The 27996-nt window shown below is 40.3% G+C and overlaps 1 protein-coding gene across 1 annotated transcript in view; it reads right to left on the bottom strand.

Moving 5' to 3' along the window:
* myo10 (myosin X) overlaps positions 1 to 27996 on the bottom strand; it is a 169334-nt gene that overhangs the window by 99099 nt on the left and 42239 nt on the right. Inside the window, exons 2-3 of the mRNA XM_084731325.1 lie at positions 25290 to 25388; positions 9055 to 9213 (exon numbers count right to left, since the gene is read on the bottom strand). Of these exons, the coding sequence (XP_084587451.1) occupies positions 9055 to 9213; positions 25290 to 25388 (258 nt within the window). The remainder of the gene's footprint in view (positions 1 to 9054; positions 9214 to 25289; positions 25389 to 27996) is intronic.

The raw sequence follows: 27996 nt of genomic DNA, 5'->3' as shown, positions 1-27996 counted from the left end.
AGGACATGTGTGTCAGTGTGTAAGAGAGACAGAACTGGGGTACAGAGCGAGTCAGAGATTCCTGAGAGAGTCAGTGTGTGTGTGTGTGTGTGTGTGTGTGTGTGTGTGTGTGTGTGTGTGTGTGTGTGTGTGTGTGTGTGTGTGTCTGTGATCCACTGGAATCTGCAGAGGAGACGAGTGAGGCCACCAGTCGACAGCACAGCTGGTTACAATCACAGCAGCAAAAGACTGTACACACACACACACACACACACACACACACACACACACACACACACACACAATCACACAGACATGTGTATACATATATATACCAGTCTGGTAGCCTCCGGGATAAATTCCCGTTCGACTATGTAACACTAAAGACAACTAGCGCAGAGGCTAGGTAGCTTCACTAGACATCTCAGGATTCAAGTTCTTCAAGCTCAGTTTGTGTCTTCACTTTGAAAACTAGAAGCGAACGACAAAAACGTGATTGTTGCTGTAGATCTTCTGTACGTCAAACACTGCTAAACACAAAGAAATGTAATGTTTGGCTTGTTTGTTTCATGTTAGAATCCAGACATCGTCAAATGGTCTATCAGGTCTGTCATTTGCTCACTTTGTGCTTTTCTGTTTACTTTGTTCGCCAACACTTCTGTAACTCATAAAGTCTGGCATTTAAGCCAGCAGAACTGAGCATAAATGTAAACTCCAATAATTTGCCCCCCAAAAATATTTATGCCTCCTGTCTGCAGGACCTTTTTCTGGGAGACAAGTTGTTGCAATGAAAAACAAAACAAAACAGGTAATTATGGTTTTCTCAAGTTTTGAAGATCATTTATTGAGTATTTCAATAACATGTCAACCATTCCTCCAGACTAAGAGCCAGATCTCCGGCCTGTTGTATGATCTGAACAACAGAAATTAGAAATAGAAAACATTTTTTCACTAAAAGTCTCTGTGGTGGGAAAAAGTAAAAAGAATACACGTCTACTTACTGTATTAATTATTACTTAACATGAAAGTTTTCGAGGATGTTTAATTAAATGTACTGTACTCTGCTTTAACCAACTGTAACTTTTTCAAGTTTGTTTGAGCTGTTATTCCACAAAACATTGTTTTTTTTTCCTTTAGCTAAAATGTCCTGTCTGATATTACGTTGCTGTAGGGTACCCAGCATAAATCATAACCACCACACTTTATTTTTCATCACGCAAATAATTAATAATAAGATCAAATTACACAAAAATTAGAAATAATATGCTCTTTATTGGACTATAAGACTCTTTACTAGACCCTTATTAGACTTTATTAGAGGGTAATTAGGGACACAAAACAACAGAACTTGCATTTGTGTTTTGCCACAATAAAATACACAATTAGGTTAAAGAGGATCCTTTACTTTAATTTACAGTACAGATATTAGTTTATTAGTAATTACTCTCTAATATTTAATGTATACTGCCTAATAAAAACTTCATATTTCTATTTCTTTTCTAATTTAATTAGTTGTTATTATTGTTATAATTTCATCAGCTTGTTAGGTCTTAATAGTGCACTGTAAAATAAAGTGTGGCCATTGTAACTGCTTTAAATGGGGAAGAAAAAGAAAATAGAACATATATAATTGTTCTCCAACCAGACCTAACCTCCTGTAAACAGACTCAATGATGAAAAACATTTTTGTCCCAAGAACTACAAGTAAGTCGAATACAATTTCTTTAATCACCAGAATTTTGATGTAAGATGTAAGAAAACAAAAGTAGACAATACTCATGATGTTATGAGAACATAAAAAAATGAAAGCTGAAAATAGAGAAAGGAGGACGTTTTTAAAGTTGAATTTCAGCAACAGAACTATCTCATTAATTCTCCTTATTTAATTCTCTCAGAAGTCAGCAGGGGTGCTGTCAGGAATTTCAGGGCCCCTGACAGGTTATGACACCGGGCCCCTCGCTCTGATGAATTTGACATCATGCATTAGCCCGTCACCTCACCTTTCTCTGCCCTTTTTCCCACAGGGACTTTTCCAAGAACCCAAGAACCATGTTAGGAAGTCAGGATCTTTACCTGTGGTTCGTTCTCAGATCTCATCTGAGAAAAATACAAACTCTAAGCTTCCCATCTCCTGCGCACACACCTCCATAACAAACAGAAGATAAACAGGCCTGAGTTTTAATAATCTGCAGCTTTTTCACAGAAATGTTTTCCTGCTTTCCAGGAAACTTCACGCACAAAACCGTCACTCTGAATAAGACGCTGTCTTGTTAAAAACATCTTTCTCAGGTCACTGGGGACACTGACTTTCAAAAAAAAAGAAAACCAATATGGGATGTGACACCGAGGCAACAATTTTCTGGAAGGTCTCAGCAGTCGACGCTCGTGTCCAGAAGTCAGGACAAAAATCTGTGAGGAATGTAGAGACCAGACTGTCCATGAGCAGCCATGTTTCATCGAGGACAGAGAAGAATGTACAGTGAGCAGCTACGTGACAAAATCCAGACACCAGAGGCATCCGATGGTCCGTGAGCAATTACATAAAGTTATGTAAAAAAGAAACATTAGGTTATCTTGTCTCAATTGTTGTGTGTCTGTGGGATTAAATAACATAATGACAAACCAACAGACATCCAGGAATTCAGCAAAACTAAGCAAGCAAACTACAGAGTAATGGGTAGTTCAAAAAGATTAAAAGCTGAGTGTTATTGAAAGCTGAGTACCAGATAGGTGGTTCAGCTGCAGAACCTGTTGAACATTTGATGTATCAGAGGCTGCTGTTGGCTCTCCGGCCTCAGCAGCGTCCTTTCAGCCCTTCCCTTCGGTTTACCACGGCCCGCTTCACCAAAACCTCTCCTCTAATTTTCCCTCTTTGCAGCTTCTGGCCCGAGGAAAAAAAAAAAAAAAAAGGCCCGTCAGAGTGGAGATCGGGAGGCAGTGATGAATTGATTGGATAATTTCGACCATACGGGAGCATTCATATGTGATTAAAGTAACGAGATGGCATTTGTCAAAGGTTACTGTGGCTAATGCGTGCAGAAAGCACAAGGCTGCTTTTGTCGTCGGCTTGTTTTGCCGGAGAAAATGCTGGGTCAGGTTTGTTCATTAGCCCATAAGTACAAAACAAGACAGTAATGGCTGAGAGCTATTTGTCCTACATAGTCCTTTGTTTTCTCCGCCATACAGTGGAGTTTCACAGGTTCCTTTTACTGTGACTGAGGTCAGCAGGAACAGTGCGGCTTTGTTTGCTAATTAGCTCGCTGTAAAGCAGGACAGTGTGGAATAAATTACTTTGTTAGCTCAGGCTCCACTAATATAATAAAATGTGCGAACAGTAGGATGATTTATCAACCTGAAGGTACCATTCTACTACTGCTAAGATCACCATGACTACTGCTGCTCTTCCTCCTCCGTTATTACTGCCACTAACCCTTTTAATTTAGGTGTGATACTCCCAACAAACACCCCCCACTGAGCCACAACACCACTGATCTGCAATGCAAAGGAGGCCCAGTCGTTGTTATTGTTGGCCAGCCAGAGGTTTTTGATCTAACAGACAGTTTGGAGGAACATTAATAAGAAAGATGCAGTTTCAGGTAACTTTTAGCATCACCAACCAGCTTTTGAGACTGTCCAACCAAGAAAAATGAAAACATCAGTCCTTTCTTGCAAGGGGTCCTAAAAACTATGAGGAAGAAGGAAGTCCTTCCATCTGAGAAGTCTCTATTGCATCTTGGGTTTATCCTGGCAAGATGAAATGACCGACACCAAGGTTCTGACCCGCGACGGCCTCCTGCTCAAACAGGGCAGGCTGGGCCGCCTCTGCCCGATGGAGGATGGCCGCATCCCCAAAGATCTCCTCTATAGAGAACTGGCAACTGGAAGGAGAATAACAGGCCTGCACCAGCACCTCAAGACAGGGGAACAGAAACTGATGGACGCTCCAGCAAATCAGATCATCACAGACAAATGTAGAAAGACCCATCCTCTGTGATCAAGACCGCTCTTCACATTCCCAGAAAGCTGGACCTGTAGGAGGCAACAAAGATGATCAACCCTGACTGACAGAGACCTCACAGAGCGGAGGAGGTCGGTTGGATTGGACAATAAAACTTGGGACTTTAACACAGGAGACGGCTGCTTCTCTCTGTTTTCCAACTGACAATCGGTGTTGGTTTCTTTTGACCACGACTGTGATTGTTCCATAACCTCAACCAAGTGGTCATTACCATAACAAACATAACAATGATAGTCCCCTCACTTGACTCCCGTGACAAAGTAGTCATTTTAAACTGAAACCACGTTGTTTCCCTCAACCTAAGAACATTTTGTTTGTGCTTAAACCTGACCAAACCTTAACCACGGTGGTGCCACATTATAAAACTGATTTGCAATGGTTATGGACCCTGAAAATGCTTCTATGTGCCGCTCTGGAGGCTGTGTACAAATGATGTATTGTGTCATTTAATTTAGAGTATTTGTGTTTTTTTCCCTTTGTTGTCTAGTGTAATTGCTGCTTTAACCATGGAATAGGCTTATTCTGAGAGTTTGAGTCTGTTTTAAAGTGACAGGATGTTCAAAGATTAATCAGTAGTGAGTAAGCAGATACTCATTTAACAGAATACTACACCAGTTTAGCATTGCACGCTTATAACATTAGCTGCGTTTCCACCAAAAGTACCCAGAACTTTAAGTCCCAGGAACTACTTTTTCTTCAGTCTGTTGTCTGCTTTTCCACCATGGGCTAAAGATGTGCAAAGATTAGGCTAATTAGTCCCCTGACGAATGAAAAAGGGATGGCTGTACATGTTGTTTGTGCACGTGGCTACACAACAACGTTGTTGCTCCATCTGTTGTATAATTTCTTCTGTAACTTCATTTTAATGTATCGAAGCACAACAACAACAATTACAAAATTAAAAAAAAACTGCTTTGCATTAATAAATATTCACTGGTGGCTGAAATAAGTGCTGTGGGTTCAGTCCTGCAAGCCACATCTGCAACGTTCCTACACTTTTGGAAAGTGCAAGTACCAAAGTAGGGACTTTTGGAGGGTAAAATAATGTCTCCAGAACTTAATTTAGACCCTGGTCCCTATAGTGGAAATGCACTGAATTCCTCCCAAGATTCCCAGGCGCTGATGAAAGTTCCTGTGGTGGAAACGCGTCTTTTTCTTCCTTGTCAAAACCTGGCACCTACATTACCCACATTGCAACTCAACTGCAGCTTGGTGAGAGATTCAGAGATGCTATGCTAGTATCTGCGTATGAAGCCTCGCGCCTCCAGCCAGCAGAGATAAGAAGCAGAGTGTACAGGCCTGGCCAGCACACATTCCTTTAACCTTTTATTTCATTTTTAACTTGCAGTCTTCAGCTCCAACCAACCCAGACTCAAATAACACCACTTGATAAGACTTCATACAACTTTTCTTTTTAACTTATAATATGGACAAACAGCTTGTTGGAAAGACTGATTAAAGAGACACTCTGTACTAAAATGTCCTGAACTACAAGTGAAACAAAGACTAACAAAGAGAAGGGTAAGAGCTCTAAAGGATCAAGCATCACAGCCACAATAGAGGGAAGCAATAAAATAATGATCATGATGATCACATATATCACAGAAGGAACAGCCACAGGGTTTTTTTTCCCTGACATGTTCTCCATTTTCAGATTCACTGTGGTTTCGTTCCAAACACAACATGCTCTTAACTGTTCTGTCTCACTGCTTGGACGACGCGGCCGCTATCAGAGTCGAGCCAGGAGCCATCAGCTCCCGCCAAACTCCCAGCGAGGCCGCCACTGGAATACCAGCCTCTAAAAGGAGCGTCAAACCAAACAAACCCGAACTCCCACCATCCTCCCTCTCACTTGGAGACCTGTTGGTCTTGGCTGCCAAAACAAGGAGCTCCGTTCAGTGGCGTCCAGGTTTAACAACCTGGATTCAAAAAGGTTGAAAATCTCTGTGTTTGTTTGGGTTTTATCATCTGTGCTTTTCATCACCTGGTCAACACTGTCGCCGTGGAAACAAGATGTACCCCAACAACACTTTAAACCTCCAAAAACATGGTGGAACAATGAAATTTTATACAAATAAAGAGATTTTGGATTTGTTTTCTCGGATTACACTAGATTAATTTTACGATAACACAACACATTTTTTCTTGTTGTTTTATTTGCTGCATTAGTACAGTAATGTGTAACGTTTAACAGTTCTGTCTTTGTTCCTTCACACAGCTGGAAACACTTCAGAATTCAACCACCTGCATAAATACTCTGTTAATTCTGTATAATTTAAGGTAATTCCTTAGGAAATAAGCAATTAATTTTGGAGAAGTGACAGCTGCACACAGTGATCCAGGCAAAACAATTAACTATTAGATGTTGATTTGATAATAATAGATTAATACAAAATCAGTGGTGGCCTTTAAGTAGTACTTAATGAACATCAGGAGCCATTTTTAGAGCAGCTGGCAACTTTTTTTAAAAAATTCTGAATGCTCCTTTTTAGCTCAGGCTGAGAGGCATGTTATACCCCTTGAGACAAAGAATAGCTGCATCTAAAATGACTATTGGCATAGTTTGTGGTGTAACCACAAGAGCTGAATTTTAGAGATCTGATGCAACAGGATGCAACTTGCTTTTATTCCGTGTTTTATGTGGAGAGAGAAACAATTGGTTGTTTTAGTAAGAAAAAAGGGGGGAAAGGACCATTAGAGAAGTTTAAAATCCAAAGTGCCAAAGCCAGGCCTGAAAATTCATGTTCTAACACGGCCGTGAACCTCAGCAAAAACCCAGAAAGGACTTGTAACAAGAAGTTTAAAGTCCTCTAGTTAATCAGCCAAAGCTCAGACTTTGGAAACTGGTATTATACCTTTTTTACACCATTAGCACACATGTGCAGACTTTTTCAATGTGGCTAAACCTGCTAAAAATAAGCCGGTGACCCTTCTCCCATTGCAAGTAGACAGTTTTTTCTGATGTGCGCAGCCGAGACTCGACTCATGTTGTGCAGGAGAGCAGAGAGAAAGAAGTCACATACTGGGTCACATATTATGCAGGCCTCCCTGTATGATGTCACAAAGGGCTCAGTACAACCTCTAAACAGGTGACTGTCCCACCCACTGAATATCTAGTTCATCACAGTGGGTGGTGCCTGTACCCATGTGCAGGGAGATGACCAATTAGAGCAGGCTAGGCTTTTTGGGAGCGTGGGCAGGAGCTAAAACAGTGTGTGTTTCAGAGGGTGAATAAAGGCCAGTATAAGAATAAAATATATGTTTGACTGGTCTAGAAATAACTTTATAGTTTAAAATATTTTTTTCAAAGGTGCTTTTTTGCAGAAAAGATTCTAAGAAGGGCTTTCTGTGCAGAAACTATGAAAAATATCAGTTGAATCTATGTTGTATTCATGCAACCTTTGAAACTGAAAAACAGAAGAGTCTAACACGTTTAGATTTTGTAGAACACTCCAGAATAACCCGTTGTGTCTGTGCACGTGTTTCCCGTACAAACTCAACCCAGTTAATCACACCTTTCAATCACCTCCACACATGTACTCCACACCAGTGAACCGTGAACCTGCTTTTAATAAATCAGAAACAGAAAGCCAAACTTATTTTGACAGGATGTCCACAGGGGACGTCACTGTAGGCCGCAATAATCATTCCAGAAGGACACGACCTCCATCGCTTCCCTGTTCTTTGTTTTCCGACCGTGTCATCACCTTCTCTTATCTGCCTGCATGCGTCTAGACGATTATCTCTGCTGTTATGTAATGACTGAGTAACTTCAGTCGTTCATGGGAGATTCCAGCATTACGCATTTAGAAGAAGACAGCGTACCCTGACAGGCCGAGCTGTCGACATGATACTGCAGATAGAAGTCAGTTTGTTTTGTTTTGGTTCTCTTGATGTCTCTCAGTCTCTATTCTCTGATTTCTCCTCTCACATGCCGCAAGTCTGATGTTTTCCCATCAGTATGAACAGAAACTACTTTCTCAGAGTCTTGATGTCAAAGATTTATGATAGAAAATCAGACATAGAGGCAACGACCTGCTGCCAGGATTTGGTGACCTGCATGAATTTCAGATTAAATGAAGTTCACATCATTAACCTGAGTTTCTCTCCACTAAAAATATGCTTTTATTATGTTTATGTCCCCTAAAATGTCTGACTATACTGATTTGCATCTGTGCAAAATTTGCCACTAGAGAGGTGCTTTAACGTTCTTTGGGAGATCTCTTTTCTACAATTAATTCAAGCAATTCAAATGTGCATAAGAAATTTCAAAGCCAGTTGCTAAATATGCTAAAGTTAGTTGCCTCAAACTTTTTAATGGGAAAACATTGTTTGTCATTGCAGAGTATTTATATATTCTTTAATTAAAATGTGAAAATGTGTCTGGAAAGGGACTTTAAACTTTCAAGCCAGTGGAGGAGGAAAAGATTATTTTACTAGAATTCTCTATTTATTTTTGTGTTTTTCTCCCAATTTTCCACTTTTCTTTTTTTTTTTTTAATCTTAAACTCAGATAAAAAAATCACTGTCTCTATGTGAACAGTAGTCTAAATATTCATCTGTATTGATACACCTCATAATATTTATGAGTTTCCGATTCTTCCAGTAGTTTATTTTAGACATTCACTGGATGTTGATACAGTATTTATGTAAAACTGTGGGTTAAGTTGTCCTTCACTTATTTCTTTTTCTGTCATTTTGTAAAATTATTATTCTGGTTATTTTTTAAGCTTATTTTCTTTATTTACATCCTTATTTCTTATTTTACTTGATTGTTTTCCCCTTCTCACATTTTATTATACATATACTTTTTGTCTCTTCCTTTAGTCTATTAAATGTAAAATTATTCAAAATGATGCCTGTGAGATTCAGTGTATACTTTACTTTACTTACTTTACCATATTGGCTAAACTGCGACTGCTATTCTCTTATTTCTAGTGGCCCGAAGCTCGACCAGACCCAGTGGACCGAATCAAATTTTTTTCACATCAGCAGCCCTGAAAACTTGTCAATTTTCCAAATAATCTCAACATTAAAGATGCTTTGTGGAGACTTACATAGATGTGTCTCTGTTGGTAGCGCAGGAAGAGGTTGTACATGATGGCGCCGTCGTGAAGGTCCTCGAGGGTCGCCATGTCCTCCACCCCTCTGATGCTGCTGTGGTGCATCGGCTGCACCTTCTGGCGGCTGATTGCATTCTGCTTGTAGGTGTAAACCTGCATCAAAGAACGGAGAAATATGTGAAGCATGTCAAAACTAACTACTCAAATGTGTCCAGACTGAGAAAAAGGAAAATCAGAGGATCAGATGGTTCTGTATGACTGACATTTTGTTTTTCCAACATCAACAATTGTGCACTTTTCAAAAGGAATTTATGCTTTACTTCTAACCATCCTAAACCTTGATCTCATGGGAATTTTTGGTTTCAGTTTTCCCATGTTTAACAGTGACATATTTCCCAGGAGATAATCGTTTCAAAATCACAGGAGGACATTCAACCGCGTTTCCTGAAGAGTTGTTTACAGTAGACTCGGTCCGTGACAACTTCCTTTTTAAGTCCGGTCCGGTTGTGGGTCATTTGTTGACGGGTTGGAGGTCAGACGTGGACTCCAGGCTGTCAGTTCTCCACCACAAGTCTTACATCTTTATTTTTGGGTTCAGTTTTTTTTCTCTGTTTGTCTCGTTTACGACCGAATGAGTCGCGCCAGAGCAGATAAAGGCTGGACCACCAGACCACAGCAGCTTTTCATAAATGTACAAAAGAACCCAAACTCTCAGAAGCCCTGAAATACTTTAAGCGATATCACCACATTCTTTAAAATTAAACTGCAACTTTACTGACAGAAAACTATGAGAAAAACCTTAAATTCCAACATCACATAGCAAACATTTCGCCCATTTGCAACACATATTTTTGTGTCGCAGTAATCATCATGTCTAATAGAAAACAGCTGGGAAAGGAAACTGGACCAAAACAGAAAACATTTCAGCAGACAGCAGAGTGACTGTATATGTTTTCTTATAAAAATTACAGATATTTTGCAGTTTCGAAATCTTTGCAAATAGATCGTATGATTGAGCAGAAGTTCAGGTGTCATCTTCGTCTTTGGAAGAGGAAGATGATGAGATGTAACTCTCGGGGGTGAAACTTTGACATGAAACATAAAGACAGGCACCTGATCTGTCGGTGCTAACAGCCTTTCTCTCAGTTTAACTGGATGATTTACAGCAGGGAACATCCTGACTGACAGATGATCTCTCGTGTTGCTGCAGGACGGTAAAGTGCGGGCGACAGTCCTCTGGCTGAAGATTGACGGGGGTCAAAATAAATCAATGGTTGAAACGTATACAGGAGTGAATCCAGGTGCAGGTGAAACAAGGCTGCTTTCAGTGGTGGAAGGAGAATTTAAATCCTTCAGTAAAACAAGCAGCACAGCGTCCAGATTCTCACTAAAGAAATCAAGTATCAGCTGTAATATTCACTGTAGTATCCAAAGTTTCAGAGGATGAGGGTTCATTATGCCCCTTGCCTGTATTTCAATACTTTCTCATCCTGGTGTCTTTGTAGTGTGTTTTTGAACATCTCAGACAAATCATACAGATTCTACATTTAAAGAAGGAAAGAAGAGAAAAATAAGGACAATAAGCCAAGGACCAAGGACACATGACTGCAGAAAAGGAGGAAAGAATGAGGAAAAGAATGGGGGCAGAAAGGAAAGAAATACAAAAAGCTGTTAGGCAATTAAGTAAAACCTGAGAAGTAAAGAAGCAGAGACAGAAAGAAGTAAAGGAAGAGAGAAAGAAGTAGAGAAGGAAAGAAATAAAGAAGCAGAGAGGGAATGAAGCAAATGAAGAAGGAAAGAAATAAAGAAGTAAATGAAGAAAGAAAGAAAGGAGTAAGGAAGTAAAGACAGAAAAGAAGTAAATGAAGTAAAGAAGTAAAGACAGAAAGAAGTAAAGAAAAGTGAAACAGGCAACAGGACGGATGGAAAGAAAATTACAGTTTAAATCCTCTAAATCTATTTATATCATGTCTAAAGTCAGTGTGTCATTGGGATAAAACATCTCCTGCGTTTTTCTGGAGGAACAGGATTTTAATATAACAGCTTTACTATACAGACGTCATGTTGTATATTAAATCTCAATCTGATTCAGATGAGGAATATTATCTTCAACAAGTATTTAAAGGAGGAAAAAAAAACTAATAAACCTAAAGAAGAGCAACAGATGAGGGATCCCTCCTCCAGGATGAGACAGATATACAGCAAATGAGAAGAGATCAGCAAAAAATCATAATACATAAAGATTTTGATGAGCCCGTGGGAAGAAGACAGGTCGTCCGTCTGTCATTATTTTACTGTCAGGTCTCATTCAAGAGATCTTGATCTCACTGAAAGGACATGAAATATGTTTACTAGATTCCAACCCTCAGACAAACACAATGTCTTTAAAAGTACAACTTTCCCCTCTGAAATGTTCTGGAGAAAAGTAGCCAAAGTCTCCAAAAATAGTACAAGAACTTCTGTACACGAGTGCATTTCCTCAGTAAAAGTAGGCCTGCTCGCCTCCTGTGGCTGGTTTTTGTGTAAGAACCTGTGGGCAGAACATTAACCTTCCTCTCCCAATTAGAAAAAAAAAAAACTCCACACAGCTCACATTTCGTGTCACCTTCCACACAGGTGGCAGATAGCTGAGGTAAACATGACCCTGGGCTGCTAAATACAACGAGTCAGGAGGTGGATGAAGGTTTCAGCTTATCATCTGGGTCTGAAGACAAGGCTGAACAGCGTCTCAAGACAAAACTCTCTGTGCAGCGTTAATGACAAGTCAAAGCAGTGATAACCAAATAATATCCCTCTTACCCTGATAGATCTCATCAGTCTATGATGGTGCGTCTTTCTTTGTATTCTGGAAACTATTCCTAAACACGATTCTTGTAGCAATATCCTACATTTCCCAAAAAGCTTTGCATTTTAAATGTTCTTATGCATAAAGCTTCATTACTGTCACTGACTTTAATCAACTCAGAGCAAAATGTACAAAAGATTTTATATCACAAGAAATCAAAAGCCGAAATCCATCTTCTCTTGTACCTGCAATGCATTTTGGTACATTTTTTGTTATTATCGAAATTTCAACCCGTGAAGATTTTCTGATGTCTGTCTCTACATATAAATGGTTTCTAACGGCACGCTTACTGGTCTTTTCATTGTTGTCATTATTTAGGCTCCATGTCCACCTGCCAGTTTCATACATCTCCACTGTTTTTCCCAGAGACACCGGGATGCTGTTGGTACTGAAAGAGGACGTGTGTACAGTGTTCACAATGAAAGATTAGAGGTTAATCTAAATAAATGCAAAGAGGGAAATATAAAAAAAAGTTTTGTCTCTGGCCTCCTCCTGCATCATCAAAGGGCCTCACATATGTATTTGTAGTTCCTAATTTTCATTTTATACATGCAAACTAACATTCAAATATTAATCTGCCCGATACACAAATGTCTTTTATCTACTATCCTGTATCTACACGGGTAAATACAACTTACAACCAGCCTGAAAGGATGAGGAGGAGACTTTTCCTGATTTCTGCTGGAAATATGTTGTTATATACGTTCAGAAGAAAGTTTCAGATTAACAGAAAGAAAAAACACCAAACTGCTAAGCAGCATCAAACGGATAGTTCACTCAAAAATGAAAATCCTGTCATTATCTCATTCATGCAGATTGAGGGTGGGATTTATGTTTTTAGTCCGCATAACACTGCAGAAGCTTTGGAAAAAAGGCACTAAAAGCTCATGTTTTTACCACAAAAAAGACTGCAAAAAAGATGCTGCAGCACCACTTAGACTTAAACCGACAGAAATGAATGCTGAGGAACAAATATGGAGTCTCATAATGCATGAATATTGAGGGAAAACCACTTTAACATTTAGACAAAGAAGCTTTTCTTCAAATCTGCGCTCTTCAGTAACTCAGTAACATCAGCTCAGCGCTTCCTGCAGACAATCCTCCATTAATGAGCCGCATCAACCGACTTTTTAGCCCTCAGGACGTTGGGAGAGAGTCCAGTCGTGAAAAGGAAGAGCTGATGAGGTTAATTAAGAGAAGACCTCAAATTATAGTTGCTCTGCAGGAGGTCTGCAGCCTGCAGGAGGACGCACTGCGATCACCGAGGGAGGTCTGCTCAAAATAATGATCCGACACCGCAGCGTCACACAGGATCAACAGAGGATCGAATCTCTCAGCAGGCTTCAATTCATCATCTTATTTTGGAGGGATTCTGTTGCCCGAGGTGCTGCTGAAGTTGTCCTTGTTGTCTGACTCTGTCGTTTTTACATTCTGTGATTCTTCTGGGAGGTTTTACACCATCAAACCTCAACCACGTTGGCTTCTGGGTGGAACAAGGAGAGCGGCCAAGCCCGGTGCTGTCTCAGCCTTTTCCACAAACAGCAACACCACAAAGGAGTTTCAGTAACACACACGAACACACTGATCAGGCATTTCTTGGTGTCTGTGATGAAGCTCAGTGGTTTCCAACCCTGGAAAGCTAAACAATGTCTAGTCATGATCCCTTGTCACAGGTGGATTTACATCAGGTTCAACTAAAGGGTGATGCTCCCTTTTCGGATGATTTAACATAAATCTTTTTAGGCTTTGAAAACAACAACAGTAAAAAAGAGAAAAGTCAGAAAAATTAACATAACTTTTGTTCTTTTATCTTGCTAAGCTCCTCACATTTAACTTGTAAACGTGTGTTTGTCTGGAAAAAACTGATGTGTTCAACTGATCTCCTCTTCTATTTCTAGCTGGATAATCAGCTGTTTTTCTGCGAGGCGTTTAAGGCAGCTTTCTGAAAGTAGCTTTACTGTAATTTCTGTTAATGCACATTAGGGCTGCCCGGAAGGACTTTAATCAAGACATCAGTTTGAGATGTTTGGCTTTCTGGTGGCAAATACATCTTAAAATGTAACCTTTGTCTTCGACTCCTCAACTTCAAGGAGTTTTTATCCAGTCATGAAACAGTCTCACTGAACTGTGCGGTAGTCTGTAGCTGGTCGTTGACCCGCCGTGACCGAGCGGCTCGGAGAGACTCTTCCTGAAGAAGGACGGCCTCTGTCCGAGGAGTCAATCACATCTGACCCCCGACACAACACACACACACTCGCACACATTAACACCCAAAAACTCCCCCCAGTGTCCCGCCAGGCCTCATTTCTCACATTCCAGCCTCAGTGACGCTTCAGGGGGAAACTGAACGTCACAGAAACGTCTTTCAGATGGACGAAATGTGATCGAGTTCTTCTCAGCCTGCAGGCTCTGAAGCGTTTATTCCTGCTGCAGTCTGTCCAGGTGATAAAAACACCCTCTGAGCCAAAATACCAGACACGTCTGATAATAAAACTGAGCTAAACTAAACTGAAAAGTTGATACTTCCATCACCAAAAGTTTCTTCTTGTTCTAAGCTCTGTTACACTGACCTGGACTGAACTCTGGAAATGAAAGACACAGTTTTAGAGACCAAACTGTTCACATTCTCTGAGCGGTGGACACTTACAGGGACATAAGTGACTTGTCAGACTAGTCAAATGTAAACAGTGTTTACAGTCAACAGTCAGACACGTGCAGTCAGTCCTGAAGTCCTGGAGATGGAAGTTAGCTTCTGTAAACACAGCTTCAACTTCTTTATCAGCTGCTGGAGCCTCATCACTTTGTTCAATGACATAAATAAATAACTAAATTAAATCATATTCACCTAATTAGCATTAGTAAAGAAATGTAAACTTTTCACCTACTTACTAAGAGTTGGATAGAAAGATTGATACCACTCTCACATCTGTTGGGTACATATGAAGTTACAGCTAGAGGCCAATTAGCTTAGCTTAGCATAAAGACTGGAAACAGAGGGAAACAGCTAGCATGGTTCTGTCCAAAGGAAAAAAAAGCACCTCCAAAGCTCGCTAGATAACATTTTATATCTCGTTTGTTTAATCTAAACACAAACAGGGCAACATGATTTTACTGAATGGCGTATAATTAGCCACTATTAAGAACATTTGGCGCATCATGTCTACGCAATTTAAGCTTTCCTGTGTCATTTGGCACTATTTAGTCCTGCACAGTTTTTGAGTTTTGGACGTGAACAGAATAGTCAGGTGACCTTCGCCTTAGTTAATGTAGTGAAAAAGTCGCAGCTTGGTTAGATTTAGGAAAAGACTGTGGTTAATGTAAAGTAGGCTTTATGTTACTTTCATAAGTTATATTATATACATGACATAAGTTAAGAATGTTACATAAGTTAACCTACGCTTAAAGTTAAAATAAGCGTATGTTGATATTTGATTGAACACAGGACATGGCCTGCGGTCTCCTGGGTTAAAGTCCTGTGTTTGTTTGACCCATCGATCCACCTCCTCCATATGTCGACCCTCTCACTCTTCATAATCCATAACCTGACATTTTTTTTCTCTATGACATTCATGCAGAAACTGACATAAAATGACATCTCTGCATAGGTCTATTCATGGAGAAATGTGCTGGGACTCTTCGTATCTATTAGCAGAGAAATCAACAATTGTATTTCCCAGAGCTGCAATGATTGATTGATTATTAATCAAATCTTAAATGAATTGCCAACTATTCTGACATTCAATTAATCATTTAGTTTTTTAGCAAAAAAAAGGTCCAAATTCTCTGATTTCAGCTTCTTAAATGTGAATATTTTCTGGTTTCTTTACTCCTCTCTTACAGTAAACTGAATACATACTGAAGACTAGGGCTGGGCGGTATGACAAAATTTTCATATCACGTTTTTTTTAAAAAATCATATCGGTTTCACGGTATTTGACGGTATTTTTTTTTTTTTTCATGCAACAGTGTTCTTACCCACATTTTCTTCTACTGAGAACAGAATTACTGCAGTTGATTGTCTTCAAATAGCCCATTTTACTGTCATAAGGATTGTATCATGTTTTTTTTTTTTTATGTCCAGACACAGCAAAGCTATGGTTACCATCACATGGACAACTATACAATTAAACGTCCCCACCCACGCTAGTCTGCACCAGAAATACTAGTCATTTAAAATATTTAAAAATGAAATATTAGTCAATATTTCATTCATGCATGATGCCAGTTATCTGTTGCCGCACGGCACTAGTCGGGGCTGCGTCTCTGTGAGACGGCAGCTCCTCTCACCCAGCGCGTTTGAACCGATCACTGTGGCAACACCGGATGTTTACATCAGTGAAGTCGGACAGATGAATGTAGACTGTGACAGAATAAGCTGATATATATTCACTCGACTGGAGAAACGTGACCACATTAAGCACAGACACAGACATAAACCTGCAGGCGGAGCTGCTGCTGCTACTACTAGCTGCTAACGTTAGCCACACTGTGTGTCAGGCTGGAAGCTAACGTTAGCCACACTGTGTGTCAAGCTGGAAGCTAACGTTAGCCACACTGTGTGTCAAGCTGGAAGCTAACATTAGCCACACTGTGTCAGGCTGGCAGCTAACGTTAGCTCTGGGTCCTTTACCTGCAGACACTGTGACCCTCTTCGGTCTAAAAAGGTGAAGCATAAGCATGTAAGGTTTGTCTTGCACAGCGCGAAGTAGCGCGCATTTCAGCGGCATTTAAAATACGATTTGGCGATTGTAGACTGTGATTAACGTCTTCAAATGGCTCTTAATACACACAGTATTTTTTTTAACATTATAAATTAATACATTTTGCCTTGTGTTTTCTTAGTAACTATTCTAAATTAAATTTGGCATCTAATCAACAGAGAAATTAGTTGTCAGGAACATCCCTGGTACACACGCTCAAGCAAGCATACCTGTGGTGTTGGTGTGCAGCAGTGAAATAGGTCCCCGCTGAAACACTTTGCCGCCGCGCCCGTTCCGGACGCTGTTTGGGCTATTCACCGGTATGGCGGTATATGAAAAAATCATATCATAACAAAAATAAAGACCGGTTTTCGGTACGAACCAGTATACCGCCCAGCCCTACTGAAGACATTTGAGGACGTCATCTTGGGCTCTGAGAAACACTGATGAACATTTTTCACCATTTTCTCATATTTTATGAACTAAACACCTAATCAATTTGACAAGAAAATAATCAACAGATTAATCGATAATGAAAATAATCATCAGTTGCAGCCCTGGTATTTCCCACACACAAACTATTCCTTTAAAAGAGCACAAGACTTTAGAGAACTTTGGTGGAAGAAAGATGAAATGTTCAGGTATTTATTCATGTTCATGTTCAGTGAGAACTAGTCAAGTTCTTCCACACCAAACTGTGAACAGCATTTCTTTATGCACCTGCAGCTTTGTGCAGATTTCCCTTCATTCAGACTGAGGGGCCCAAACAGTCAGACAGTGGACACATCTGTCTCCCGCTCTCTGTTTGGTCATGGACAGTATTTACAGTCCGCGTCCCAGCAGGCCTCAGCCACGACAGAGGGCAGGTTGTCCTTGGCTTTGGCCTAATTAGGTTTCTAATTGGTCCAGTTGTCTTTGTGGGGATGAGGAGTGTCCACGCCTCAAAAACAAAGCGGTGGGGCCCAGGAGCTAAGCCTATAGCGACAGATGCTAACAGGAGTAAATCTCTGTGAAACAAAGCCATTAGACAGCATCACTACAGAGGAAGAGGAGGAGGAGGAGGAGGAGGAGGAGGGGGTTTCACTGCTGTACCCTTGGATCAACAGGCTCTGTTCCTGGATCAGTCAGGATCAAGTTTGTTGTTCTTACTCATGTGGATCAGGAAAGTGAATTCACATTAAACGTCCAGGCAATTAGAAGATTCTTAACCTGACAAACTTACAACGAGTGGCCGAGGAAACTTTGAACTAATGCAGATTATTCAAGGTTTCCTGATACTGAAATATTAATTTATAGGCGACTGTTTGACTGTTCTGATGAAAAGTGATCATAGTGTGAGGCATGTTGGGAATTTATTTGAACGTGTTGTGAATCAAGCTGGACAGTTTCATGTCTCCATGTGTCAGACCCCTCACACCGACTGTGAGAAAATGAACTGGAACCCCATCTAAAATCATACTTCAAACTTCAAGGGCAACATTCAATGTAGAGGTTGTCCTCTGGGATACATTTTTGATTTTGGACTTTACATAAATGTATTTGACTTGACTTTACTCGCATATTCTGGCACTTTTAGCTTGAAATTGCGTTGAGCAGCGTAACTTTTGTGTGCCTTAAATTTCTGCACGTGTTTCCTCAGAAAAACAGCCTGTAGACCTAAAACCAGGCCGACATTCCTTCAGACGTTTCAGCAGAGAACCAAAAGGCTGTTTTGTTGAGGGCTAATCGCTTCAATGACGTTTAATAATAACTCTGACTCTCATGCTGGCGATCAGTGTGTCAGAGCAGAGGGAATGAAACTCTTCATTTTGTGTCTTCAGGAGGGAAAGCTGAGCCCTGTCACCCCCTCGCTGCCCCCTCACTCTTTCTGTCAGAGAGTTGAACAGGTAACCCTCCGCATGCCTCAAGCTTCAACCCCCCCCCTCCACACGCACACATACATTCACACACACACACACACACACACACATCATCATCATCATCATCATCAAAAGCAGCAGCAGCTGCTCTTTGAATCACCATTCATCTCCTGCTGCATTGTCCTGCAGTCAGCTCAGGAGGAGGAGACTGTCTGCACCGTCAAAAACACTGAAACCTGAGCAAGACGAGCAAAACCCTAAAACCTCCAACACCACAGACTCACACACAAAAAACACACAGATTGTGAAATTACAACCACTCAAGACAATTTTAAGCTGCGATGCACATAGTACACCATTCAGATCCTTCATAAGATGAACAACTTGATGATTTAGCAGTCTTAACAGTATTGTGCATAAAAAATGTGTGTTTGTTCTGTCAAACCACGTATATAGGTTTGACAAAATTAAGCTAAGCTTAGGTTTAGGCAACAAAACTACTACAAAACATCATGGTTTGGGGTTGAAATAACTTCTTCCTTAAGCTAATTTTTATTTAGGTTTCATTTATTATACATCTGTGCAATATTTACCTAACGATACAGTAATTTGTGCAATAATTTAAATGTTTAAATAATCACCATGTTACTCAAGATAATCCACAGACCTTCATGTGAGCACGAGAAAAGTTAGCCCTCAGGGCTTTCTGCAAGAAAGCCTTTCTGACAGCTTCAATTTGAAACATATAGGATTTTTTTTAACTTTCCTGAAAAGTAGCAATTAAAGAGGTACAAGGTTTCTGCCCAACAACAAAATGTACATTATAATGAATATTTTGAGAGTTTGTGAGTGTTTAGTTTGCATTAACAGCAAATAGAATCAATAGAACCGTCAAACAGGAGCGGATCAGTAAACAGGGAGGTTTTTTACTGAAATATTCTTATAAAATAAACTTGTCTCTGACATACATGAATAAATGCCTGTTTGAATCTCTCACTGAGGTCAATTCAGGCTCACTTTTTGAGAAATTGGTGGCATGAGACTTTAGTCCAAGGTGGAAAAAAAAGTTTATTCTGTGTGAAACCTGATTTTTCTCAGCAAAATTTAATTTGGATCTTTTAAAGAGCCAAAAACTTATTTGGTTCAGGGGAAATTTTGGGCCTGTTGGTGGCACCAGAGGAACAGAAGCAGAATTGTTATGATTCATCCTCTGGGAAGCATCAATATTAACACTGAACGTCATCACAAATCATCATAAAATACACCAACATGTTAAACACAGACATGAACATAAATACACACACACACACTTCAATATCATACACAGAGACACTGTCAACTATTTGTAATGTAAATATAAACTACATGCACACATAAAGATTAACATGTAAGCATAAACACACACACACACACACACACACACACACAGAAGTGGGAGGGGTTTATAGTAGTGTTCCTCTCTGATTGGTCGGCACTGGCTTTCCTCACAAAGCGCAACATCTGCTCTGAACTGAACAGGTGACGTCCATCTCCAGTTACACACAACAGACGGCTGGTTGACACACTCACACACACACACACACACACACACACACACACACACACACACACACACACACACGCGCATGCAATCACAAAGAAACACACCTGCATATCAAGGATGACACACAAACACACAAACCAAGAACCACACACTTATTTGCATCATCAGTTCATGACTTTGCTAAAACGAGCAGCAGGAGTTCACTGTCTCACACACACTGCTGTTCTGTTTGAAGGATTGAACCTGTGACTCTTTTCTTACATGACGGTACAGTTTTTTTTTAGTTTGCTGTTTGGAGTAAAAATGATTTGGAGCTAATGCTTTTCAAGCTCTTAAACGGAGTCTTGTGCTGCTTTTATTTCCAAACTCTGAGCTGACGAAAATTCAAACATCCCAGTCTGTCTGGACGACACATGTCATTTATGAAGACTGAGCACATGATCATTACTGCTGTCAGAAATATTTACAGCCGGTGAAGAAGGAGAGGAGAGGAGAAAATGAAGAGAAGAGCAACATTTAAAAGAAGAGACGACAAAGAAGAAACAAAGAGACAATAAAGAAGAGGAGAAATAATAGTAAAATTAAAATAGAGACAAAGGTAAAGAATTAAGAAGCAAAGACGCAAGAAAAAAGCAACAGACAAAAGAAGAAGAGACAAATCAGAAAAGAAGATGAAAAATATTTAACAAAGACACAAAAAAAGACAAGAGACAGGAAAAATGAAGAGGAGAAAAAGTAAAAGGAGAAGAAAGACAAAGAGAAGAATGGACATACAGGAGTAAAGAAGACAACATAACCTTATCTGTACATCATGTTTTAAGGTCTCTACAGACATGCTAGCAACTCTGTGCTAGAAATGCTTTGAGCTAAATGCTAACAGCAGCATCTTAACATGCAAATATTACCATGTTTGCCATCTTAGTTTCTCATGCATGCTAACAATGATCTGGGTGCAGAATTGATTGTAAGTTGGTATCATTTGACTGGACCTGCTCCTATACCTTTTTTCTTTCCCCGTAACATTACTGATACCTGAACTTTGTTAACCAATCGATACCGTGTGCCAATCAGATACGAGGGCTGGGCGATATGTTAAAATTTTCCCACTGGCCACCGTCAGTCCATCGACCAGTGACTGGTTGTATATTTGTAAATCGAACTAGACAGAAAAGCAGAAAAAAACTCACCAAAACTGCCTTTCCATTGTCCCAACAATCATCAACTCTGGTTTGGTTGAAATAAATCTTTAATTGATGGAGTTAGAGGTTTCAAGAATCTGACTCTGCAGGCTGTTTTCCTCTCATTCTTCACACCCAGCTCAGTGTCGCATAGCAGCGCCTGTCACTCTGCAGACCATTACATTAGCAAGATAGAAAAACAAATATCGCCCCGTCTATCATTGTTGTACAACCAGACTCAGATTAAAGCTTCTGTAAAAACTGATCTACTGTGTAACAAACAGAAAATCAATGCCACAGAACATGACTTTGCCATCATGGGGGAAAAAATGGCATTTGGACCATTTCTGGTTGTAACAGAGACCCATTTAAATAAATTATGTGGCGTTGGATCTGTGCATAGACCTGTGTACTCGCCAATACCACATTTCTGGCAATATCTGAGGCATTTTCCAATACTGGTATCAGCATCAGAACAACTTTAAGTTTCACTGGAGAACTTTCAATACTACTTGGTACTGTGTCATTTCGTTCCCTACCTCAGCTGAGGCTGATGGGAAGGTCTTTAGTTTTGCAGGTATTTTCATAAATCCAAGTATTGGACAAATAAAGTTTTTAGTCTGATGATGGCACAACATGACTGGTTAAAAGATCTCCAGAGTTACTACAATTCATCCTGAACATGATCGTCTGAATGACAATCTGTCCGCTGAAAAGTAAAAATGTTGACCTCATGGTGGCGCAACAATCAGACTGACACTGTCTTCCCTAAAGTAACACCACTAGTGTGGATAAACCAGCCACAAAGTGTTATATCAGCCCTACATGATCGCACCAAACTCAGTCATCCTCCAGCTGAGACTTCAGACTGTAAGTATGGTTTGGAGGGTCATTAGCTTCAATGACCAGCAGGTCTAACAAACTCTCTGAGTGAGTAGGAGCCAGGAGATAAGAATGCCTTAATCTGCCGGTTAATCTTCAGGACAATACGCTGGCTCAACATGACCCTAAATCCCTCAGCGCTCACATTTACAGGCCGTCTTCTGGTAGTGACCCTCTGCTGCTCGGCAGCTACACAGGAAGTCTTTGTTAAAGCTGTCAGCACAGGAGGGTTAGAGGAGAGTAAATCCATCCAAACACTGCACACAAGTTTTTGTTTGTTGGTTTGCTTTTAAGACCTCGGTTTAACTGGAGAAGAGATGGCACTTAGTCTAAACTCAGGCAAGTTCAGACATGAGGAAAAAAGAATTTGCAGATACTAAGTATTCTGAATTCTGGTAAATCCAGAAAAGGTCAATTATTATAGTTATCAAGACACACCCATAAAGAGTTCATGACCCACTTTGGGTCAGGATACATATAGTGGTGAGCTGACTGTCTTCAGCCCCTCCAGGAAGTTGTAATTGCAATAAATGTAAATTTAAACAATCCTCATGATTTATATACAACCTTGTAATTTTGTCCAATTGATGCAACTTTTACAAAAAGTTGTGATCTTTACCAATCATAGCGGCCCCCCATGGTGACATCATACATGTATGTTTCAATGAACTGGCTCAGTGCTCTATTATTTAGCATTTCTCTGATTATTATTTTTTTATTTTGGCACAGGTCCTGAAAAGAATACATGGCTCATCATTGTTATTGTGCACTTTCATATTTTATAATATTGTGCATCTTAAGCAGCGCACCACGAAGGGTCAAGGTTAATTTTGACAGTCGGTTTGTGCTGGTATCAACATGAAAACAGTCCTCATTACAAATGAGTCCTCGTCCTCCTGCATGTTCTGCAGGTGTCACCCCTCACCTAAACCATGCAGAGCACTTCAAACATGCACGCTGCATGTGTGAAAGGACAAATCCTGACCAGAGACAATATGTATGAAAAAAGCTTTCAAAAGTCATGTAGTGTGACCGAGGCATAACTCAACATGACTGATTGTCACAGCAGTGGTTGAGGACAAGTGATTATACAAAAGATCATCTGAATAATCCTGCACTCTTGAAGTATTCTCTCTTGTTAAAGCTGGTGTTTTTAGAGAAATACCAGTGAAAAGGGTGTTGCCTGTTCAGCAGCCCAGAGGTCAGATCCCCCAATGTTGAGGGACAGAAGTTTACAGCCTCTTTGGCAAACTTCAAAAACTGGTTCCATCCAATCTTCTCCTTTTGAATGTAACTGAGACGTGACTGAAAGTGCTGCGAGGTTCAACACCTCTAAACAAACTCACATGTGAAGTGTCTCTTCAGCGTGTTGAAGGAGTCGTAAGGCAGCTGATAACAGAGCTGTGGTAGTTTTCCACAGGCCAGAGGATTCATATATAACTACAAGGTGTGTTGACATGACTTGATGCTGGTAGCTTCCATGTGATCACTTTAATGTTTGGAGTCAAAGCAAAGCTTCAAAAGCCAAAGATTCCCACTGTGTGAAGACACACACTTTTTGGTGCCTTCATGACACTTTATAGTCCAAATCTGTGGAGTTTAGCACCTTACAGAGGAAAAATCACAGCTAACTATCACCAAATGTTTCTTGTCAAACATAGTTTTTAAACTGCTTGCCTGGCTGATTCATGTTAATTCTTCATAACCAACCCAAAACATACATTAAACCCACTGTGACCCCCTGTCCCGCAAGTCCTTCACCTCGTCTCCGTCCGCTGTTTTGACAACACACGGATCACAGAGGTAATACAGAACCATATGGGGTTTAGGGGATTTGCAGCATCTTGAGCTGATCCCAAATTATGAGTGGACGTCTTTAAGCCGGGGAATTTTCCTCGTCAGGAGAGTGGACGGTGAACTTAGCCTGGTGTTTTTGTGTCTGTGGGACAGAAAGGTCCAGGAAGTATGCCTTTATGCTGAGTTCGTCCTCAGAGGAACTGTAAGCCTCAGAAACTAAAGACAAACGGACTAAAATGCATTCATTTTTGTTACTTCACCACATCTGAGACATTGCAAATTAGACCAATAATTAAATCATAAAAGCGATCACATGGTTTGGGAAAAGTTTGGCACATGATGAAACAACAGAAGTCATTCTTTACAATTGTCTCTGTCGCGTGACGGGTTGTTTTTCTGCTTTCGTAAGTTACTAAACTGAAACAAAGTTATGCTGCAGTCCCGGTTTCTTCACTTCATGTCTCTTGTTATTTACAGACTAGTGAAGGCGTCACACAACTGGTGTTTAAACCTCACTAACAATAAGAGAAATTCCTTTCCCACATTGTAATGTTGACATGTGAGCAACAAAAGCGCTTGAATTACAACATTACTCTTTAATCTGCAGAGGTGATTGTTAAAAAAAAATTATACACATTCTACATTTTGGGAGCATAAATCTAAAAGGAAATCAAATTGGATATTAAGTTAACTAACACATCAACACAAAATTCCCTCATTTTGCAGAGCTTGTATTCCTTGAACAGTCATTTATCTTTCCTAATGTCAGTGTGAGGTAAGTTAGAAAAGATGTTTTAATATAATTCAACAGGGAAAACTTTTTATATTATACACTTTTTAGCTGCACAAGATGATGTATGTTTCGTAATCATTACGGTAGCAGTCTCAAAGTAAAGAGAATAGAAGCATGAGCTTCTCAAATGCAGGGATGGAAAACCTTAAGATTTTATTGATACTACTCTACTCATATTGCTTGAAAAAACTATCTGGAGTCTAACATCTGACCATCGTTCAGCACCAGAAATGCCACTGCAATACCTCTGACACTATTATAAAGTACTACAACAGGAGCAGGGACTCTGTGGAAGACAGAGAGGGTCACATAAAACAAGGTTACTGCAGGTTTCAACAAGTTAAATTTAAGATTTATTAAGACACTTGTAATTTAAGTCTTATTAAAAAAAGTGCATAAGTGCGTCAGTGGTCATTTGGTCAATGTAGGTTTCTTTTGTAACTGTTACAGGACGATCAATACTTTTTTTTCATAAACAGACTGAAGTTAATACAACTTAGACCTTAAGACCTGTCAAAAATCATATTGAAGACAATTTAAGGACTAAAATTCAGATTTTTGGATCTGAGACTTTCTGAGACTTTTTAGGGACCTGCAGAAACCCTGATAAACAGAAGCTGAGTGGATCTTACCTGTCCATAGTCTGTGGCAAAGACAACAACACCTCCAGAACATGAGGACACGGTGCTGGGAAGGTACTGCTCATCCTCCCGTAACCACACCCGGTCACCCTGCAGGAGAAGAACAAAAAACAAATATTAGTCTTACGGGTCAGATACTGGAATTAACTCCTCACTGAAGAATGCAAATCCAAACACAACAGGCTACACAAAAGAGAAGCAACAAAAAACAGCATCTCCAGATAATCCAAGATGGGCAGTTCAAACAGTCACCAAAACTGTTTGTAAAACTACTTCTTTACAGTCAAAATAGATTTTCATATCAGATTTATCCATCTGGTATCATGAAATTAATCTGCAGATGCTCCAGTTTAAGCTGAGACCAAACTTTTCTGTGGATGTGGCCAAAATGTGTCCTGTGACAAACGAGCAAAGCTTTGCTTTGAAGCTAGCAGGTCTTGTGGCCTCTATCGGGTGGTCTGGAGGAGTTTTCAAGGTTTTTCAGTCTTTTTTTTAATCACAGCAACCACGAGAGGTCCTTGAGCATAGTCATAAATTTGTACAAAAATCTTAGGTTGATGGGTCCAGTAGTGTCCAAGACAGATACACACACAGACACACACACGACCAAATGTAGGAACCCTCCATAAACCTAAAATTTATTGCAGCATCTGATGTGCTTCCATCATTAAGTTGTTTTCCTTCTGTTGATGGAAATCACTGGGAAAACAACTGACAGATTGTTGAGATCATTGACAGATTATGTTCATAATATTATTTTGAGATCTCAAGAAAATGGGATCTTATAATGCCATACTTGTGCTATGCTAGTGGCACAAGAAGCTGTATTAGCCTCCTTCTGCTGTTACCATGGCATTGACCTATCTCTGACCAATAGGAGGGTCTCTGCTGTCCTGGAAGCATGGAAAACTGTGCGGTGTTGGGTTTCAGAAATCTGTACCTGCAGCCAGACTGCAGTCACCCAGGAGGCCAGTAAAGCCACATGTTTATTGATGCTTTCTAGTGGCCGACAGCAGAGTCAGAAAACACTTCTATACCTGTTGACCTGTCGACTTCACTGCTCCTGGTTGTTACAGTTTCCCCCCCAGCCAACAGCTGGATATTTAATCACTGGAGTTCCCCTTCTCTGCTGTGTTTGTGGGGAATTAGCTTAGAATTTGGGGAATTTAGGGAGTCTTAACTGTATGTTTGGAGGTTTGTTTCTTGGCCTTTTCATATTTTTTGGCTTTGGATGTGACCACAGTACCAAAATAGCAGGTACATATTTAGAAAAGCTTTTTTCTGGCAATGTGAACTGTGATACAGAACATGAATCTTCTTTATATGATTATTTAAGATTATATTTGTTGATATTCAGTGGATATGGACCAATCAAAAGGAAATTTCAGACTAGTAGCACCAAAGTGTGCAAAGCTCCCCTTGTTGAAATATGACTGCGCTAAAGGATCTGGGGGCCCTCGAAGTGGATTCCCTCTTAATCGCATAGCCACATGTGCCGCTGTTCATTAGCGTGACAAGCTAATGCTAATGGGAAAAACAAACGCTGCACTTTTGTGAGATGTCCCTCCTCTTTCTGAACCAGACATATGAACGACCTCTGACCCACAAGCCCTCATTCTGACAGAGTCGTCCTGGTGTGGCGGAGAGGGGCACCTGGCTGGGAAAAAGTTAGCGGATGAATGAATGCATAGAGAGTAAAACACACACACACACACACACACACACACACACACACACACACACACACACACACACACACACAGGGTAAAGCTCAGGTCTGCAGTGTCAGCAGTGGATCAGAGGGGAGCTGCGTGTTGTTCTAAACCCTCGTCCGTCCTCTCTGAAGAGGAAAACCGCACGATTCAAAAGGTCCTGGGACCACCTGGGGAGAGATAAATCTGACACTCAGAGGAAACTCATAAACTCAAAAGCTCAAACTTTTGATCCCGACTCTGTCACATAAAGTCCGTCAGAGAACTGATTCGTCTTTCTCTCCTCTGTTGATATGCAAATTCTAAATGAAAAATTGACCCTGCAGAGGCACAAAAGTGATCTGTGATCATCTACAAGATTCTTACTTTTGGTTTTTCAAATGTTTGGTATTTTATGCACTTCATTAAAACTTTTTTGTCTTTTGTTGTTTTCTTTGACGGAGATGGTGGAGATGGAAACGTGGAGGGAGAACAGGGTGACATACAGCAAAGGTCTCTGGGTAAAATTAAACCAGGGACATTGTGATTATATGATGCAGGAGGCTTAAAGCCCCAATCTGGTAATAAAATGTTTAAACCTGGGCGTAAAACAGGCTGCAAGGGCTGTAACGTAATCCCTGGGGGCAAATGCGTCCATCAGAGTATGTCCACTGAATGTGGTTGTTTTTGCCACTGAGGGCCCTTTTCACCACATAAGCTCTGGTTCTTGAACTGGTTCCATTCAAGATCCGTTGAACCTTGGTGCTACCTGACAAACCGTCCCACATTTCCACCAGTTTTGAGTGGAACCACTGCACAACAGAAAGCCTGCTATTTTTTGGTTCCAGCTAGGAACTAATTTCTCAGGTTCTGAACCAGTTGATTTTTGGTGGAAATGTTCAGAATAGTTATAAGGAGCTTAAACTGGGTCAGTTCCATGTTGGTGGAAAAGGCCTATAAATGTGTTGGACAACATTATGGAAAGGATAAAAGGTAGAGAATAAAAT

The sequence above is a fragment of the Lutjanus erythropterus genome, chromosome 12 (genome assembly GCF_056507025.1).
Source record: "Lutjanus erythropterus isolate fLutEry1 chromosome 12, fLutEry1.hap2, whole genome shotgun sequence".
In the NCBI taxonomy this organism is placed as follows: domain Eukaryota; kingdom Metazoa; phylum Chordata; class Actinopteri; order Lutjaniformes; family Lutjanidae; genus Lutjanus; species Lutjanus erythropterus.
Note: the sequence above shows the minus strand (reverse complement) of the source record. Positions and strands in the feature narration are given on the sequence as shown.